At 42.0% G+C, this 18,677-nt stretch overlaps 1 protein-coding gene across 1 annotated transcript in view; it reads left to right on the top strand.

The window, feature by feature from the left end:
• fut8b (fucosyltransferase 8b (alpha (1,6) fucosyltransferase)) overlaps nucleotides 1-18,677 on the top strand; it is a 104,445-nt gene that overhangs the window by 71,107 nt on the left and 14,661 nt on the right. The window contains exons 5-6 of the mRNA XM_080491015.1: nucleotides 6,314-6,428; nucleotides 11,609-11,846. Of these exons, the coding sequence (XP_080347141.1) occupies nucleotides 6,314-6,428; nucleotides 11,609-11,846 (353 nt within the window). The remainder of the gene's footprint in view (nucleotides 1-6,313; nucleotides 6,429-11,608; nucleotides 11,847-18,677) is intronic.

The following is an 18,677-nucleotide window of genomic DNA, read 5'->3' as shown; positions in this document are numbered from 1 at the left end:
TAATTGTGTGTGTGTATGTTTTCTTTAGCCAACATGCGCTAAACCTTGTACATTTTTGCAAGAAATCCTGATAAGTGGAGTTTAAAGCTGATACTTATTTTAGTAGAAAAACACATACAGTAGGTTGGAGTGAAGAAGCATCAGCCTCACAGGTCTGAGAGTTTTCAGGCCGACATGGTACAGGACCCAACCACCTGGTTTCTAATTTCAAAAGTCGAGGTCGATAAAAGCTTTGGTAACAGGTGTTGAGATCCACAAGCAGCAAAGAGTTTGAACAGAGGTTCAGAAAGAGGAGGAGTTTCTGAAACAGAAGCAAACAAACTACAGGGAGAGCATGGCGCCTCTGGTGGATGTGATTATTCCTGAAAGGAGTCGATGTCGTATGTGGTGTGTTTGTGCTTCCTGGACTTAAATCTTTGGACTTTTTTCCGTTTCGTCGTCGTCATCATGTTCGATTAAGTTGGTCCAATCCAAAATACAGCGTTCTGTTATTGCAGTGGTTTGTCCTCAAGAACATGGAAAATGTTATTAATTGGTATATTACTACGTCATCTGTATCTGTTTTAGGTTTAGCCTATAGAAATTGTTTAATTCAGTTGAGGACATAGCGTTAATCATAGTTAGATAACTGTTGCATGTGTGCTCAAATCTAAACGGTGATCGTTTAGTAACCAAAGCTCAAAAATGATTTGATGTCATTTTGATAATCTTTAATATCAAATATTAATAGACACTATGATCAAAAGGCCCATCGATGTCAGTGGTCCCCAACCACCGGGCTGCTGACCGATAGCGGATCATTTGGTCCCGGGCCGCAAAGAGAGAATAAAAAGTTATATCTTGAAAATGTACGTTTAAATTTCCGTTAGCCTGCATTGAGTTTTAGTTTGATTAGTCATTGATCCCGGCCATAGAGCAATTGTTATTACAGCTTATTGGAGGGCATTTTGTTCAGAATTGGTATATGTTGTATATGTCATATTTGTATATGACACAGCTCTCTATTCAGATGTGACTCGAAAGCAGCACTCACTCAGAAGAACAAAGGGCAAAGTTCACAGACACACCTTCTGTATCGTCTGGATGGCAGTTTTCCAGACAGCTGAATGAAAGCAGAGCCTGGTGTCACACAGGCAAGTGGCTCCATTGTAATCCTTCTGAAGTGCCTTTCAGGGCCCATTGTCTTAGCAACGCTGCTTAAGAAGCTTTCCAGAGCCCCGGATCCTCACCCCGAACACATAAGCATGCATGTTCACTGTATTGTCACGTACGCGTTCAGTTTCCCTCTAAACCCACCGGCACATTTCTCAATCCGAGCCGCAGGCGAAAGGCCGAGGAAGTCAGCACGAGATAGGAGTTCAGACAGTAAGAGCGGTGAAATGTTTGACTTAAATAAATCACTTCCCCTTCATTTAAATTCTGCTCAGGCAGGGCGTGAGGTCCTTGTCTGGAAAATATTCAGATTTAAAAAAAAATTAAAAATGTAGCACATTTAATAAAAAAATGGAGAAATGAAAATGATCAATACAATATGAAGAGCTTTCACAAAGTTTTATTAATAGCTGAGAGGAAGTTCTCAGTGAAAGTTCACAATGATCTGACAGGAACCAGCAGCTCTAAGTGCAGAGATCTGCAGCATGAAATAAAGCAAATAAATTCGTGTGCATCTACAAAGCGATGTGTCACAGTACTAGTACCACTTTTTTTTAGTAATGAGCGTCCATAAATATACAACATCCTGACTTATCTTTGATCTTAGTCGCACTGTAAACTACTGAAACAAAAAAAATATCGCAATTTTTTCAAAGTGAAAAATACTGGACTTCCTTGAGAAAAGGCTCAAATTTTAAACATCCGATCGTTGCGGCACGGGCTGATAGAGATCGAACAGAAGCAGCAGAAAAAAGGAGATGTGGTTTTTTTCTAACTCCGGCACTGATCTGACGCTGATTTACTCCAAGCACTTAAAAGAATGAAATATGAATTTTGGGGGCAGAGCACATCTGGTAGTTCGTATGATGACTGTTGACATAATTACTACATGCTTGACAGACTGATTTGTGAGTAGTGCCACTGAGTGCATGCTGCAAACATGTGCAACTCGTAACTCGAGCTATATATAACCATGCTTCAAGAAATCCCCAGTCTGATTCAACCCTTTACTGAAAATTAAAAACCGAGAATAGAGTCGATAGTAATTCTGGTGCATTGTGTCATTAATCCTTATTATGTCACGTAGCACTACACTTTGAGTCTTTAGGACCGTGCTTTTTGTCTTCCCTCCCTTTCATCTTTCCTTTGTTTCACCTGACCTTGTAATCCAAGCCTGAATCCTTGTAATTGCTTTCCTTTTGGTGCAGCATCAGCAGTGAAAGTGTTGTAGCCGCTGGTTCAACGTCCCGTCTGAGCCAATCAGAGGCTTTGGGGGGAAGCCCACATGCTTCTAAACTGCAAACGACCACACACACACACACACACACATACACACACACACATACTCACACACACACTCCCTTAATACATATGCAGGACTTCATGTCAGCGTGGTGTTCCCTTGTCTCGCTGCCAGATCCCTCAGGGCTTGTCTGTTGATTCTTCCTTGTTAAGTATTGCGGCCAGCCAGGTTTGCTTTTGCTTCCCACAGAGGGCCGGTGATGGCTCCCATGTGCGCGACTATAGACGAGAGGTTGACATCCATTCACGCGCTCTGGTTTCGGCTTCAAAAGGGGACAATGAGTAATGATGCTGTCTCAGTTAGCGGGAAAAGGCGCCGTGCACCGTGCCACACTCTGGCAATGGGACGTTTCAATCGTTTTGTCTGTGAGTTTTTGTGTGTCTTTGCATGCGCTGCTGAATATGTGTATAAGACCTCTCAGTCACACAGGATGTGACTGATTTGGGTCAAATAAGTGAGTAATAAATTAAGCTTGCATAAGTGTGTGTGTGTATCCGTGTGTGTGTGTGTGTGTGTGTGCGCGTGAAAGTGTGTGATGTGTTTTGCGTCTGCCCCTGAGCTGCGGATATCAGAGCCCTCAGGCATGTTTTTGAGTGGATGGTCACGATTTTAGGCAAGTGTCTGACACTTACACAGATTCGCTGTCAGTCGAATGCAGATGGCAGACTTAATCCAAAAAACGGCTCAGTAACCAGAAAGCCACTGTTGTTGTCAGTCAGCATCACGGAAACAACTTTTCTTCCTCTATAGATCTTAAGAGAGGATGGAGAGCCTCAGTAATGCTGAAAACACGGCACGTTGTTAACATGATTTGCGAGGGGATTGTCTTCGTCGGGTCACTCACATTTGGCCACTGTAAAGTTGCATTATCTCACCCCGACAATTGTTCGGAACACGTTTCCCCCCCCCCCCCCCCCCCCCCACTTAATTTCAGTTTTATGGCACCATTATGCAGTGTTTTAAACTAATTGATGCCTGTGTTGCATTAAGAAAGGGAAGTAAACAAATGGATTATTAAATAGACAACGCAATAAGAAAGCGAAAAGGTGTAAATAAGGAGGGAGGGTAATTGTAAGAGCTAGGTTATGTAGAGTGTGCATTATAGTGTCGTCACGCAGCCTTAAAGCTTCTTCTAAAAGCCTATTATCTGCTGCACTGTGCAGGAGGATTTCGTAAGTGTGGGTATGACAGTAAGTTTGACTCCATAATGTCTTCCTCCACCGAATCTGACGTGACGACCACGACGACAAACACCGATACAGAGGAATAACAACATCAGCTACATATTCAGCAACGTCTTCAGGAGACAAACAAATGAAATGAACCGGAGATTCGAGCCACTGTTATAGTGGCATTTTATTGCAGGTAAAAAAAATCCTTCCAACAGCGTCGTTCACAAACCCCTCTCACTACACAAAAAAATATGTTAAAATCATGCAGTCTTAAGGTTTGTGTTGTGTTGGCTCAGAGCAAAGGTTTGCAGCCTGCTGCTCCGGGGCCACATGTGGCTCTTCGGCCCCCCCCCCCCCCACCTGTAGCGGTTCCCTGACATTTTCAGAAAATTATTTGTGAAAGGAAAAACGTTTTGCGTACTTTTTTTTATTTTATTTGCACGCTCCCCTGCTCATTGATTTACAGCAGCTTTGATTGTGTAATTAATTCAAAGGTGTGGGATTTAGAAATTTCAGATCAGACATGAAGGAAAAGTACTAAAACGTTCCCCAAACCTGTTAAATGATTAAAAATCAGAAAGCAGCATTATAACTGAAGTGTTTGTTTGTTTGTTTCTGTCACTGCGTGTGACACATCAGCCTCAATATGGCCGAAAAGCTGTCGACAGTTTTTGGTAACGTTTGTGTTATCAAACGCTTGCTATGTGCTTTTATTTGCCTAACAACCATGAACCATTTACACAATCTGTCTTATATGTTCTGAAAAGCTGCTGTGGGAATAAAACGGTTCCGACAGCAAAGCATGAGTGAGGTGTTGATGTGTTGAGGATATACAAACATATGTTTTCATGTGCGCCCGCTGGGGACAGTTAAAGACATTGTGTCTTCAGATTGTTGGTCCATATGTCCTTCTTATTCTCATTAGTGTGATATTTCCAGGACGCCTCCAAGTCATTTCTGCAGACTTGGCACTCGTGTGCATGCGCCTACAAAATAAAAATGCACGGAACTTTAGGGCCAATGACCTCAGTCACTGTGACCTTAGAAGTGCCTGGTTTCTGGGGACAGCAGTGTCTTGTAAAAGCGTACTTATAATACCTATTAATACATACGCTCCACTGCCTATATTATGAGTGTCTTCAGACATTTGTTCCAGTAATAGCTGCTGATTATACAGTGCGTGAGATTTAGAAGTCCATCTTCCATACAGCTCCTTCAAACTCAGGGTCAGTTCAGGTAATCCCAGTTTAGAATAGGTGAAATATAAAGCACACCCTCAACAGATAATTTAGCAGTTGATAGTACCAATAAAAAAAAAAAAGTGGTATCCACTCTCAGATGTATCTGAATGCTGGTGTTCGAAACAGAGCAAAATGAGATTTAGAGAGGACTTGTTTTAATAGAATAGAATAGAATAGAATGCAACAGAATAGAATACTAAGCATTTACAGGTTACAGTAAAGGGTAACAGCCTCGTATAGAGAAGCTATGGCTTTTTGTACAAATCTAACAAATCACACACAACCTTTTCATCATTTGTTGTAAATTGACTTCATTCTGAATTATTGTTATTATAGTTCTATTCTAATTATTATTAATTATAATTGGTATAGCGTTTTTCTGTGTGGGGTGCCATTCACATACTCATTCTCACAATCGCGAGGTGCTTATAAATTCTTGCGGTCAAGTTGGGGGTCGAACTGCCGGTGAAAGGAGTGGACAACAACCTGCTCCACCCACCCAGCCACAGCTGCCTCATTTTTTCAATTTTGGAAGTTTTTCTAAATGGTGTGATTTTGAAATGCTGATCCTTCCTGTTCTATTGTGTCCTGTTATACCTGAAGCTTTTGGGAGGAATCTTCATAATGTTTTGTTCATTATGATTTGGAAAAGATCATTTATGCTTTCATATCATGATTAGATCATCATCAGATTACTGTAATTCATTTTTTTATTTTTTATTTTTTTTTGCATGAGTACATACAACTGAGCTAAAATACACCTCTAGTTGCCTTTTACGCAAGAACTGACCACACTGCACATCCACATCCTTGCTGCACTCCCTGTGAGTTTCACTATCGATTTCAGGATGTTCCTGCTTGTTTAAATCCTTAAACGTTCAGGCTCCTTCCTATTTAAGTGTACTGTACTTTTAACTTGCTGCCTGCACTCCTCCAGTTGCTTTACCAAGATCTCAACTCGTCACTGAGGGTGATCATGACTCCGCTGTTGTGGGGCTTATTACCAGAGGGTCTCATGCAGGGAAAGTCAGTTTGATCCTTTAAATGTCTTCTTAAAACTCGCTTTTATCATTTGGCTTTCATACTTTTTACTGATATTTCATATGTTTGGCTCTGTTTGATGTTCGATTTTATTGTTTTATTGTGGTAAACAGGTTTGGGGTTATTACAAAGCTCTTTGTTTCGCAGCTTTTTTAAAAGTTGTTTAATTTCATTATATCTTGAATATCTAGTTTTAGCTTCCTTTTTACGGTCCGAAAAAACGTCCATGTTCTTTGATATGGTGACTTTGTTCATGTGCGTGTTCGGCCTGGTGAACTCTCCAGACTGACCTTCACCTACAGTCAGCTGGGACTTAGTTTTAACTCCAAATTGGATAAAGCAAGAAGGAAGATGAATGGACGAAAGGCGAAGAGAAAATGACCTTTTACGATGTGTGTCTGCAGGTCTATCATGACAGACTTGTACTACCTCAGCCAGGCGGATGGAGTTGGTGAATGGAGAGTGAAAGAAGCTAAAGACCTGTCGGATCTGGTCCAGAACAGAATCACCTACCTACAGGTAACCACAGTCACACCCGCTGCTCTGCCAACTGGCACACACACACACCCACACACACACACACTATCGTCTACACACCCACATGTAGACACAAGCGATATTGTGAGCATCCGTGCCAATGTTTTCCATCACGCCAATAAATGCACATATGCGTTTTTGAGGACATCTTTCACACTTGCTTGTCTCATTTGCAGCATCCATAACTGTCAGCATCACTTCCATGCTTAGCAGGTGAGGGGTGTGATAGCAGACGGCTCCAACAGTCAAATCTGACAAGCAGGATCCTTGTTGTTTGTCAGCGGTTTAGTGTCGCACACACACACATACACACACACACACACACATATGCGGCAGTGGAGACGGAAAAATGACAGATCAGCAGACGTGCAAATGCAGAATCGTAAAACTGTCTATGCAGTCGAAAGAGTCAGACACACACCCACACACACACAAACCCAATGAGGCTTAGATGGATGCTCATATACTTCCAGCCTCACACACACACACACACACACACACACACACACACACACACACACACACACACACACACACACACACACACACACAGTGAGTCTGAAACTGGGGATGCATCCACCGGCTCCGGAGCTGCCGGGTTCTCGGGTGGGGCGGTGCGGTGCGGCACCGGGCCCTGCAGCATTAATGAGCCGGTGTGTTTGATGAAGAGGACCCAGTCAGTCTGGCTGGGCGGAGACAGCGCCACTAACAGCTGCTGTCACCATCGCTGAGGGATCACACCGCTCCACCAGCTGCCATTACTAATTCATCACACACAGATACACACACACACACACACACACACACACACACACACACACACACACACACACACACACAGTCGTGCGCAGATGGTTTCACCTGCACCTACACAGCCAACCGGCATGCGCTCACACAAGTGCAAGATTGATGTTCATAAACGAAGAGGGTGCATGTGCATATATATGTCTGTGTGTGTGTGTGTGTGTGTGTGTGTGTGTGTGTGTGTGTGTGTGTGTGTGTGTGTGTGTGTGTGTGTGTGTGTGTGTGTGTGTGTGTGTGTGTGTGTGTGTGTGTGTGTGTGTGTGTGTGTGTGTGTGTGTGTGTGTGTGTGTGTGTGTGTGTGTGTGTGTGTGTGTGTGTGTGTGTGTGTGTCTCGGGTTGTCTCAGTCACAGACACTTGTGCATATATATAACTGTACGTACATAGACCGACTCCTCTCGTTTTTTCCTGCTGTTGCTGCCACCCGCACTGGCCTCTCCTCCATCTCTGCGTCTGCTCCATCTGTCCACTCACAACATTCAGATGGAGCTCTGTCTGACAAGCTCTTCACCTATTTTTGCTCTGAGCATTGTATAATAGTATTAATTAGTAATGAGGAAGATTTTGATTTTGATCCCCGCCAGTTTTGCTCTGCAGAGTTGCACTTATCACTTGACTGGTGTGTCGAACGTAGGATTTTAATCACACTCCTGATTTTTAGGGTTAGGTATTAGGTATCGATACTCAATCCATCTATCTTCTAAACCCGCTTTATCCAGGTTAGGGTTAGGGGTAGGGGGAACTGGATCTTACCCATGAACCTAGGTAGCACACAGTGTTTATGTAAAAAAAAACATAGCATTAGTGGACTGCAAACACTGTCCATGTGTTTGATTTTTTTTTTTTTTTTTTTTTTTTTTTTTTTTTTTTTATTTAAGTCTCATTATGGTTTTGCTCCAAAAATTATTTTTCAGTTACCTTCACTTCAACTGTGTCACTTTTCATCTCCACTGTGACCTCTCTGCTGTGGTCTATCCTTGCTGTGTTTGTGTGGCAGGGCTTCATGTAGCTTTTGAGTTCAGTTATTATTAAAAAAAAATAAATTATCACCCGGCCAAATCTCTCATTTAAAAATAGATCACATTATGTAGCTCTGAGTAAAGAGAATTGTCTTGTTAACGTCTGATTCACTGCATCTCTTTCACTTCATTGTTTTTACTTTTGTTAATAATGTGCGGCCACACAGCAGGTGGCTCCTTTTCTGTATAACTGCTTCAATAAGTCGTAATTAGACCTCCTGTGAGGTACCAGGAACTCGACCAACACTCAGCGTCCACAGTAGCAGGTGATCATAGGAAAAGCATTTAACCGTCCAGTTATCACATCTCTAATATTTCAGTCCAAATTGATTTGCCTTGCCATTACCATCAGTAACAGCAGGTCACTCATTTTGGTTTAATAATACAGGGCTCAGAGATCCTTTCGGAGTAATGTGTATTGACCACTTGAAGTAGCAGACACGTCTTGAGCTCAAGCAAATGCCACAGAGGGAGAAGAAACATTGGACACACTCGGTGAATTGTGGAGTAAGAGCATTCGACATACCACAGTTTTGGCTGCGAAGACTTAAAAAAAAAAGAAAGAAGAAGAGTCGACTTTGTCGTTTAGTAATGAAAACGTTTCCAAATGTTGGTCCTCAGACATTTAAATTGTGCACACGGCTCTGGTTTTTCACATTTTTGACTGTTATTATATGTGTCATACAATTTGAATCGCACACAGAGAGAGAAGCCTCCTCTCGTCGTGATGAAAACTACTCATTAGAAAAGCAATTACACAATAGAAAAACATTAACTTGTAATTGCCGTAAAAAAATATTGCTGGTACTGAAAAGTCCAGATAAATGAGGTTTGAAATTATAACAAATCTGAATAAAATATTGAAAACAAATGTGTTCCTGCTTGGATTGTCAGATAAAGAATTTATGAATATGCAGCTTTTTCAGGTTTTGTTATTCGAGCACGCACACTTATCAACCAGTCGCTTGATGTGACACCCCGATGCACATCCGTGTGTATTATGTGACGTGTTTTCTGCACTACAAAAGCCTTCCATGGGGAAAAGGCAATAACTTTACTAAGCACAGTATGCTGCGCGGCTGAAACAATATTAAGCCTATTACTGTAAATCTGCCAACGGAGAGAACCAAGACGGGCAATAAAATCTACTGGAGTCTTTAAACATCCCCAAAAAAAAAAAAGAATGAATGTGGACATTGCAGTGAATAATTTCCTCAGCTTGATAAACTGTGATCTCACATTTTTTCCCCCCCTAGATTTTGTCCCTAAATAAACACTATTACCGGCACTCTCTCCCAGCCGAATCGCTCTTGTCATTACGCCTGTGTTTTACATTCACAAAGAACATCATTTAAACAGGCACTTGACCTGCAGTACAAAGTGGTACTCAGACGGTGCCTTTGTACAAGCATCTGCCGCGGTTACCCTTGAACCACGTCCCTCATCGCAGTGACACCGTCACTGACGCCGTGTTCCGGGGGTTATCCTCCGTATCACACCGTTCATGTTGGAGCTGTAACTCGGGTGCCGACCTTCACACAGAAATCGGGAATTATGTTGGTGATGTTTGTCAGTACACCGCTGTAGATTATTAGTACCGTAGGGTAGCTTACACCTCCGGGGCTGCCCGGGAAGTGGCAGCCGGTAACTCGGAGGAAATACCTGTGTGGTTTGTTCTGTCAGCTCCACGGCTGCTGAGCTTCTGTTGTTCACGTTATTAAACAGTGGCGCTGGTAATCAGATTCCTGCACCTAAAGAATCTCCTCGCTTTTCCTTTCTCCATTCTTTTTTTAAAAAAATCCTCTCTCCATACCTTTTTCTTTGTTTTCCTCTCGCCCCTTTTTTCTTCATTTCATCTCCACAGTTTAGTTTTTTTTTTCTTCCCCCATCCTCTTGTTACTTTTCCTCTTCGCTTCCCTCGCCTTTCCTCCTCCTCCTCCTTCCTCTCTTCTTCCCCTTCCTCTCCTGCTACTGTGTGATAGGCAGTGTTAGCCGGTGGGTGCCGGGCGGCCTGATTACCGTGAACCATCCACAGCTGCAGCAGCCTAATGAGGAAAACACTCCCATCAGCCAGTAATTGCTGTTTAGGAAGCCGGTTGGCACGAGCGTTACACAGTCGCTCAAACCGGCTGCCGAGCGAATCGGAACCTGCCCGGCAACCCATTGACAACGCAGCATGTGTCACTCTGTTGGTTTACACGTCTTTTCTTTTCTTTCCTTTTCTCTTTTCGTTTCTTTTCGTTTCTTTTCTTTTCACACAGAGAAGAGAATGTTTTTGCGTCTTCTCACAGTGTCTCATTTTTGTATTCTTACCCTTAAAGTTTCTCGCCTTCCAAATGATGGAGAAGCACATGAGAAAAGAAAAGAAGGAAGATTATCAAAGAGATCAACAAGAAGGAAGAAAAAAAATATATTGGGCGGGGAGGGGATAAGAAAGAATTTATGGTGAAAGTCGTATATTTGAAAAAAAAAAAAAAAGAAGGAACAAGAAAATTGATTAAGTGGAAGAAACCGAAAAATAACAAAACAAAACACAAAAGACATTTATTAAGCAAAAAAAGTTTGGGAATGTGGGGTAGTTCAGTCCCGTTGATATTTTAGGTCATAATCGAGTCCCTTGTTCATCGTTTTCTGCATGTATATGAGTCATTTGTCCCAGTTTCTGGCGAAGATGGATTCTTGTATTCTCAACTTACATGAAAGCGTCTCCATAGTTAGAATGTCGTCTATCATCAATAATGAACAACACTTTTTAAAACTGAATAGGACCTTTTTTTGGGATCGTCACATCTTTTATCGAGGGATTGAACGTCGGGAAAAAGTGTATCACGTTATCATCTTTGAGTACACAAACAGCACTTGGGAAATGCGTCTATCTTAATTCAACAGCTTGATCCAATTTAGGGTTTCATTGAGCTAAATTCTCTCATCTGACTTGAAAAAATGATGCTTCTCCAACTTCCTGGGGAACATGCAAACTCCACACAGTTGAGCTGGTAAAGTGTTTTTGTACCTTGTAGAACTTATCCACGATTTCCTTTCACTATATAAAAGGAAGGAGGTGTGGATTAAAATACTACAAGTTTTATTTCTCAGAGATTCGGGCAGAAGGAGGTAAAAAGACAAAAAAAAAAAGACAGCTGTGGAGATAAAAAGGCCATGGATAAAGAGTGAGCAGCAAACAAAAAGAAATTAAAGCGACGTGCGAGGGAGGCGAAGGAAAACACAGAAACAATATCAGCCATGTGTTATTACTAGTCAGAGAGCAGGTCTTTCGGAGAGCCAAGGCGGAGGGTCGAGTAATAAAAAATGTTGAAACATTCCTCCTTTCTCTTTCCTAGAACCCCCCAGACTGCAGTAAGGCCAGAAAGCTGGTGTGTAACATCAATAAGGGCTGCGGTTACGGCTGCCAGCTCCACCATGTTGTCTACTGCTTCATGATCGCTTATGGCACCCAGCGCACGCTCATCCTGGAGTCTCACAACTGGCGCTACGCCCCCGGCGGATGGGAGACCGTCTTCCTGCCCGTCAGTAACACCTGCACCGACCGCTCCGGGGCCACCACTGGACACTGGTCAGGTGTGTGCACACTCACACTCACACTCGCTTATTGCTGACACACTAATGGCAAAGACTGTGATTGGTTGCTTACTAATTAGAAACCCTACATGGTGCGGGTTTTTTTTTTTTGGTTTTTTTTTAAGGATGTCGAAACAGAATCTGCCAGAATTTTCTCTTTTGTGCTGCTACAGCAAAAAAAATTAAGTGTGAACTCCCTCGCTAAGCAGGACTGTGCAATTTGTGTTAAAGCTTTTTGGCAGCCGGCGTAGCAGCAGCAGGTTACTGTTCATACGTTTCCCAGCCAAAAAAAAAACCCTGTGACTTCAAATCTGTAAACAACCCTCCTCTTCTGACCTACAGTGAGTGTACACCTACAGAGGGGACAGTTTCATTCATCATTTTCTGTGAATTTGTCATGTTTCGTTACAGAGTGTGCACGAATTTCAGCAAATATTTAGTCTTGACACAAAAGACTATTTTCATGTTGCATTACCTGACGGAAGCGTGCTATATCGTCCTATTAAAAGCTTGTCGAGTGCAAGATAAACACTTTGCTGCCAAAAATCCATCTTGACATCAATATTTAATCTACTGTTGAATGTGAGAGCTTTTCTAAACAAATGTATGGGAGGGGGGGGGGGGGCGAGAAACCCTCAGCTGTGTTGCATTGCCAAGGTAAAATTGTAAATGATCAGTTGGGAAAATATGTCTTGTATTGAGCCGCAGATCTGTTTTGGGTTTTTTTTTAACAAGAAAATCTGTGCTTGACGAGGTTTCAGAAGAGGAAACATCTATGCAGGTTGTCTGTCGTGTAATTATCTTTTAAACTGAGCATCCTTGTTCATATTGTCTCTGGTACCTGCAGCAACACCTGCACAGCTTGGTGGTATTTGCTAAAAAGGGCAATTGTTGGTCGAGGATTAAAAAAAACTACAACTGTGTTTTAACAGTGGAAAAGTGCAAATGTTGACCAGCAGTTTTGTTTCTGCATCAGTCAGTCATCCTGCATCTTCTGGAATGTAATATACATTGCTGGTATGTTTTGTAAAGCTACTCATGCATTGAGTAGAAATGCTTTTGATATTACTTCTCAAACATAGCAGCATCTGCTCAATGGATCATTGAGTCATTAGTGGCAGTCGCATTGGTGCAATATCTGGGGTCAGTCTTCTCTTTAATCACAATGATGTGCACATTTGAGGTTTTATTGACAGCTATCGACCATATTGCTCTTAGATTATGTGCCGGACGTAATTCCTCTTAATAGGGTGGCATAATAGAGTAACATTTAAAGGTTTCATTAAAAAGCAGATGAGTAAATGCTTTCAAAACAAAGCTGATTTCAGCTTGAACGGTGGTGTTTTTTAATGGGTGATATTTTAATTTAATACCAGGTCGTTTCAAAGTGAACATCACTCACACACAAGTCAACACACAAGTTTGTTTTTTTTTAACATAAGGTCCGGGGGATTGAGCTTTCATGGTGGTGCAGGTTGGAGGGGGAACAGTCACTGTAATCTTATTGCTCATGATATGTTGCCTGATGTGTTGCCCTCATTGCCATTTCTTCAAATTGATCTGAATCATTGTGTGACTTATGTTTTAAAAAAAAGACGTACAGAAAGTATCCCTGCAGAACACATACTGGAGTTTCACCAATCATCCATGCTCTTCTTAGCAGCCAAAAGATGATACACAGCCTTTCATTGACATCTAGTATGTCAATGAAAGCCTTCATTTTTATCACTTTTGGGTGCCCCCTTTAACTCCAGAATCGCCCCAGATTAGAGTATGAAGGATTTTAGTGGTGGTATTTTTACCTGCCGAGAACCCAACAATGGCTTTTATGAGGCAAAACTGTGACAGATACTGCAATGATACAGAGCTTCTGACACTCGCCAGATGTTAGGTCTGTTTAGAGAGGTTTTTTTTTTGTCTTCTTTGGACAGATTTCAATCAAACTGCACTGGCGTATGTTTGGAAGCGAACCAAGACAGGAGTTTTAAATGATCTCATCTCCACTCTCTTGTGTTAGTGATCAGACGGCAGCACTGACACTTTGCCCAAACTGACACAACCATCACAAAGAATTCACCTTTAGTCTCACCCAATCTGACAAAAACGAACAAACAAAGATCACAGGTAAAGCTGATACCAGCTGATACCTGGTCCTGGGTAGCCACTGCCTGACCTGTTTTACATGTCTTCTAGCTTCAGTACACCAAATCCCTCAATATGATCCGTCGTTTTAAATGAGGTAGGGATCAGGTGTGTTGGAGCAGGCAGACATCTGAAACATGCAAAGTGTCGGTTCCCCAGGACAATGACAGGGAAATACAGGATTAGACTAAAGATTGATGTCCTTGTGGGGAGGGCATGAATCCTCCTTGTAATGCTGTGGTAATAAAGTCATGTATGAGTGGATGGAGTAGTGGTGATTGTGATTTCACCATGATTAATGGACAGTTATAGATTATCCTTTTTTTGTCTACAGGAAGCCGACAAATCCAAAGGATCCTTAAATAGGGATTAGCTATGAATTCCAGGTTTTACTATGAGACTGTGGCTTCTCCCTGGCTCTCTTTCTCATCGCTTCCTCTGTTCTGCATCCTTTCAGCGCTCTATTTTTCTCCTATCGCTTCATTTGACTCATGCTCTCCTGGGCTCTCCCCTCTTATCTTCTGTTCTCCCACTGCCTTCCCTCTCTTATTCTCCTGCCTTTCATGTGTCCTTTTCCTCTATCTGGTGTATTTCTCTGGTGTCTGCGTTACAAACAGCCTCCTATAGATCCCTATATGCCATCTGGCTGCCCACACCCTACAGCCAACTCACTACAAATGACACTCCCCTCCTCATTCAGGACTGTTGTCCTCACACAGTCCCGCAAATTGCAAGGGCAGTCGCTTCTGATGATGGAGCCAGCTAACTAGCTGAGCGTGGCTAAGCCTGTTGGCTTCTAGGCAATGCCTGTGGTCATGCCTGTGTTGTTAAAATGTGCAATAAGAACAGTCTTCGGGGCAGTGGACCACAAATGGGATACTAAAGCCTCGGATTAATAAGTGTATTTGCATTGAATATCTCACTAATTAGGAGAATGTCTGCCAATGTCTGTGGAATTATAGTGTTTTACTGTAATAAACACCAACCTCTCCAAACCAGAGGTTAGGAGTACCTGGATTGTATGGAGGTCGGAACATTTAGCGTCCTTATGCTTTTATTTTTTTAGTTCTCTCACATTTAAGCTTTTGAAATACAGGTTTCTCTTCTATCAATGTGTGTTAAATGACTCCAAATCCTCACGGATATCTACTATGAATATCTGCTTTGGATGAGGAATTGTGTCATTTGTGCATATTTGGAAAATTGGCGTTTCGAGCAATTTATGTAACAGTCCCCTCAAAATCCATTTTCTTCGTGTATCTTTACATGTTTAGCCCACTTTCTGTTAAGTGTGTCCCCTAAGACTTGAGACATTCATACACCGGGAGGAGATGCATGGTATATGCTCCAGTGACAGAGTATTTCTGTCAGGAAAACATATTGCTTTGGGGGAACATCAAAGATAGAGATGAAGTCATTATAGAACCTGCTGATTCTCTTGCCGCAAACGGGAAATAGGAAAAACAAAACATTACAAGAGGATCCACACGGAAATAATCATAACACATACAGTGCCGCCCTCTGTTATTTGCCCTCCCGCAGAGGTACAACGGTTTGCATGTTTAAAATAATTCTAAAAACGACTGTGAAGCCCGTTAAAGGAAACAGAAAAAGGCTGAATATATATCTTTACTGGCAGTCATTGTACATTTTTGACAATTCCACCTGCATAACTCCACTACATCTAGTCATAAAAGGGTGAAAACTTTAAAAACTACCAATGTTTAAGTACTAGTCCCAGGATCAAAAAAGGCAGTGCTGCAGATTGATTTGAAAACTCATCATATTTGATTATATACACTGTGCACATCAAACAGTAACAGTATGTGCAGTGTTAAACATTCGCCTCATGATTTCAAATGGAAAAAATTGAATTGCAGTTACACAATGCATTATAGAGGTTCAGTGGTTAGGACTCTCGCTGCACAGCAAGAACAGACCGGGCTGAAGTCCAGGCTTGAGGGATTTTATTGCATGACATGAGTATATTCTCACTGTAGAGCTGGTTGACTCGCACACACCAAAATCCTACTATTTAAGTAAATCGGTAAACGTGAATTACCATATTATCCAAACTATGTCATATCAGTGTATATGGAGCATCTGGTAAAAAAAATTTTTTTTTAAAAAAAAAAAAAAGCATTTTGGAGCGCTGGAATGAAAAAGGGAGTCACACCTGTGTGTTTATCTTGTCGTGCCTCAGCCAGATACTGCTGTTCTAGAACCTTCTGTGAATTTGTTCCTCAGATTGAGCCGTCAAGCTTTTAACCTTCTTCATGTTCTTCATCACAGTAATAATAGTTTTAGGCCCTCCAAATTTCCTTTCTTTTGTTTTATTTTTGTTTGTTTGTTTGCTGTTTTTGAGTAAATTCTACTGTGTAGCTTTTTGGCTCCATTTTTCAGGCTCTTCCAGTCAAATTTGCCAGTAATGGAGGCTCTTCCCTGGTATTGTGGCAGCCATATTCAGATAATGTGGATATTGTACGTACGTTTTTACAACAAAAAGTTCTTGTTTTGATATTTCATTCACAATAGTTTGGCAGATTCACCATTCGCAATGGGAGGATTAAACCCACAACCTTGTTCTCCTCTCCCAACTGAGCCACACTGATTCACAATAAACGACTGTAGAAAAGCCTTCGCTTTGATAATGTAGGTTTGAATTAAATCATTTGAGAAACTGAGATGGCAATTCTATACCAAAACTGTTTTGACACTTGCTTCGGCGAAGAACGAGTATCTTCTACTTATTTAGTCCAGTCGTCCATGTGGACTTGTTTTTGTGTTCAGTGGACAGTGTTAAAGAGCTGAGCACCATCGCACGCCTGGCACAGGAGACTAACTTCTGAAAACACAAAGGGAAATCAGTCCTCCTGTGGAACAATGGATTATTGATCAAAGAGCTGATTTGCCAAAGACACAGTATTCTTGCGAGGTTCTCCATGTGGAGATATTGCTGCCTTCTGAGCGAAGCCTCGAGACAGAATGTTCCCTCCCATGTAAGAACGGGAACATGAAATGTCCATGTTGATAAACCCTGCTTCAAATGTATTAAGAATCGAGGGGCTCTGTGTTTTTTTGTTTTGTTTTGTTTTGTGTGTCCATGTGTGTCTGGTTGGTGTCGCTCAGTGTTCTTCAGTCTCGTGGCTCCGTTAATCTCATGAAATATTTATCAGGCTCAGTATACATCATAGGCTTTAAAAAACAGTATAGGAATTCTGCGTCAGAGTCGACCCATTTGCTTTAAGTGGTGATGCACACACAGGAAATGCATTCAGATGCTTTGGAGTTGCGATGAAATTTGGAAGAGCTTTGTGATCTAATTAAGTAGCTGTGGGAGGAAGACATAGAGCATATCTGTACATTCGTGCCAAGAAGTGCAGACCTCGAAATATGCCCGTTCCCCTTATGTGAATCGTGCCAATGCAGTTATATAAGCAAAGACAGGCCTGGGAATATTTTTTCTGTTCAATATTTAATGCTGCAACGAATTTATATTCAGTTCATGCTTCAGCATACACACACACATACACACACAAATTCCCAGCCTCTGTTTCTGTCCTTGTTTTTCACGTGTTTTTCTTCATCGTAGCCTCCGTGTAAAAGGCCACTTCTAATGACTCATTATGCCATTTATTTGGAAGTGTGTTCCAGAGGTTTTGTTTGCGGCTGTAACAAGGCCTGTCTGTACCAGTTAGAAAAGCCACTTTAGTTTGACTCAAACACAGGTCTCAAACTTGTTTTTACGTAAGAAAAAAAACAAAAAACGAAAGAAAAAAAACTGTTCAGGGTTTAAGACTGAATGAGAGTGAAGATTGTGTCTGCCAGGCATATCCCTTCTGGTGAGATGAGATTAGCTGGGGCTCTTTGTGTGTGTGTGTGTGTGTGTGTGTGTGGGGGGGGGGGGGGGGGTATTCCTTTTATTGTTATTTTATTTGGATCCTCTTTAGTTATCATTGTCAAACCACCATTTCTGCTTTCTGTATCGAAGATCACAAATGTGAACACGCTCACATGGGCGCGTTTCCATTTTTGACGTGTTTGTTCGACACATGTTGCAGTTCGCGTGCCTACACGTCTCCGCGTGCACGCTGCTGGCCTTGGAGTGAAGTGAGGTCTGGCAGTGCCGAAAGAGTTGACCTTCTCTATCAGCCCAGCTCAACCTTCTGCCCAGGGCTTCTTCCAAGCAGGACTCTGCCCAACAATCCTCAGCCTCCCACCCTCCTCTCCAAACCTTCCGATCCAGGTGCTCGCCTCAGCCCCCCGGCCCTCCACAGCCTTGACAGAAAGGAGCTTACATTGGCCATTCAGCAAGGCCAAGCCAAGAGCTGCTGTCAGTCACAAAAGCCGGGCTCGCTGGGATTTGAGTTTAATACTGGAAACGATACAGGAATTAATGTAATAGATGTGGGAATGATACTGAACCTTTACACTGCATCACAATGCATGTTTTTATTCAGGGTAAAATGGATGGTGCTGATAAACAGCTCCTATAGCACAAGAATGGGCTTATTTGACCACTGTGAGGGCTGCAATATGTCTGATCTCTTCTGTGGTGACTGACCGCTTCAACCAATGAATGAATGAGAATTGTGGCGAGTAGTTTAATAAATGAGATCTATACGCTTCTAAATCAACAACAAAGTTTTACAAAGTTTTAACAATTTCTTATCAAAATTATACAATAAA

Source organism: Lipophrys pholis (genome assembly GCF_963383615.2).
Source record: "Lipophrys pholis genome assembly, chromosome: 21".
NCBI classification, from domain to species: domain Eukaryota; kingdom Metazoa; phylum Chordata; class Actinopteri; order Blenniiformes; family Blenniidae; genus Lipophrys; species Lipophrys pholis.
This window is presented reverse-complemented; position numbering and strand designations above follow the sequence as displayed.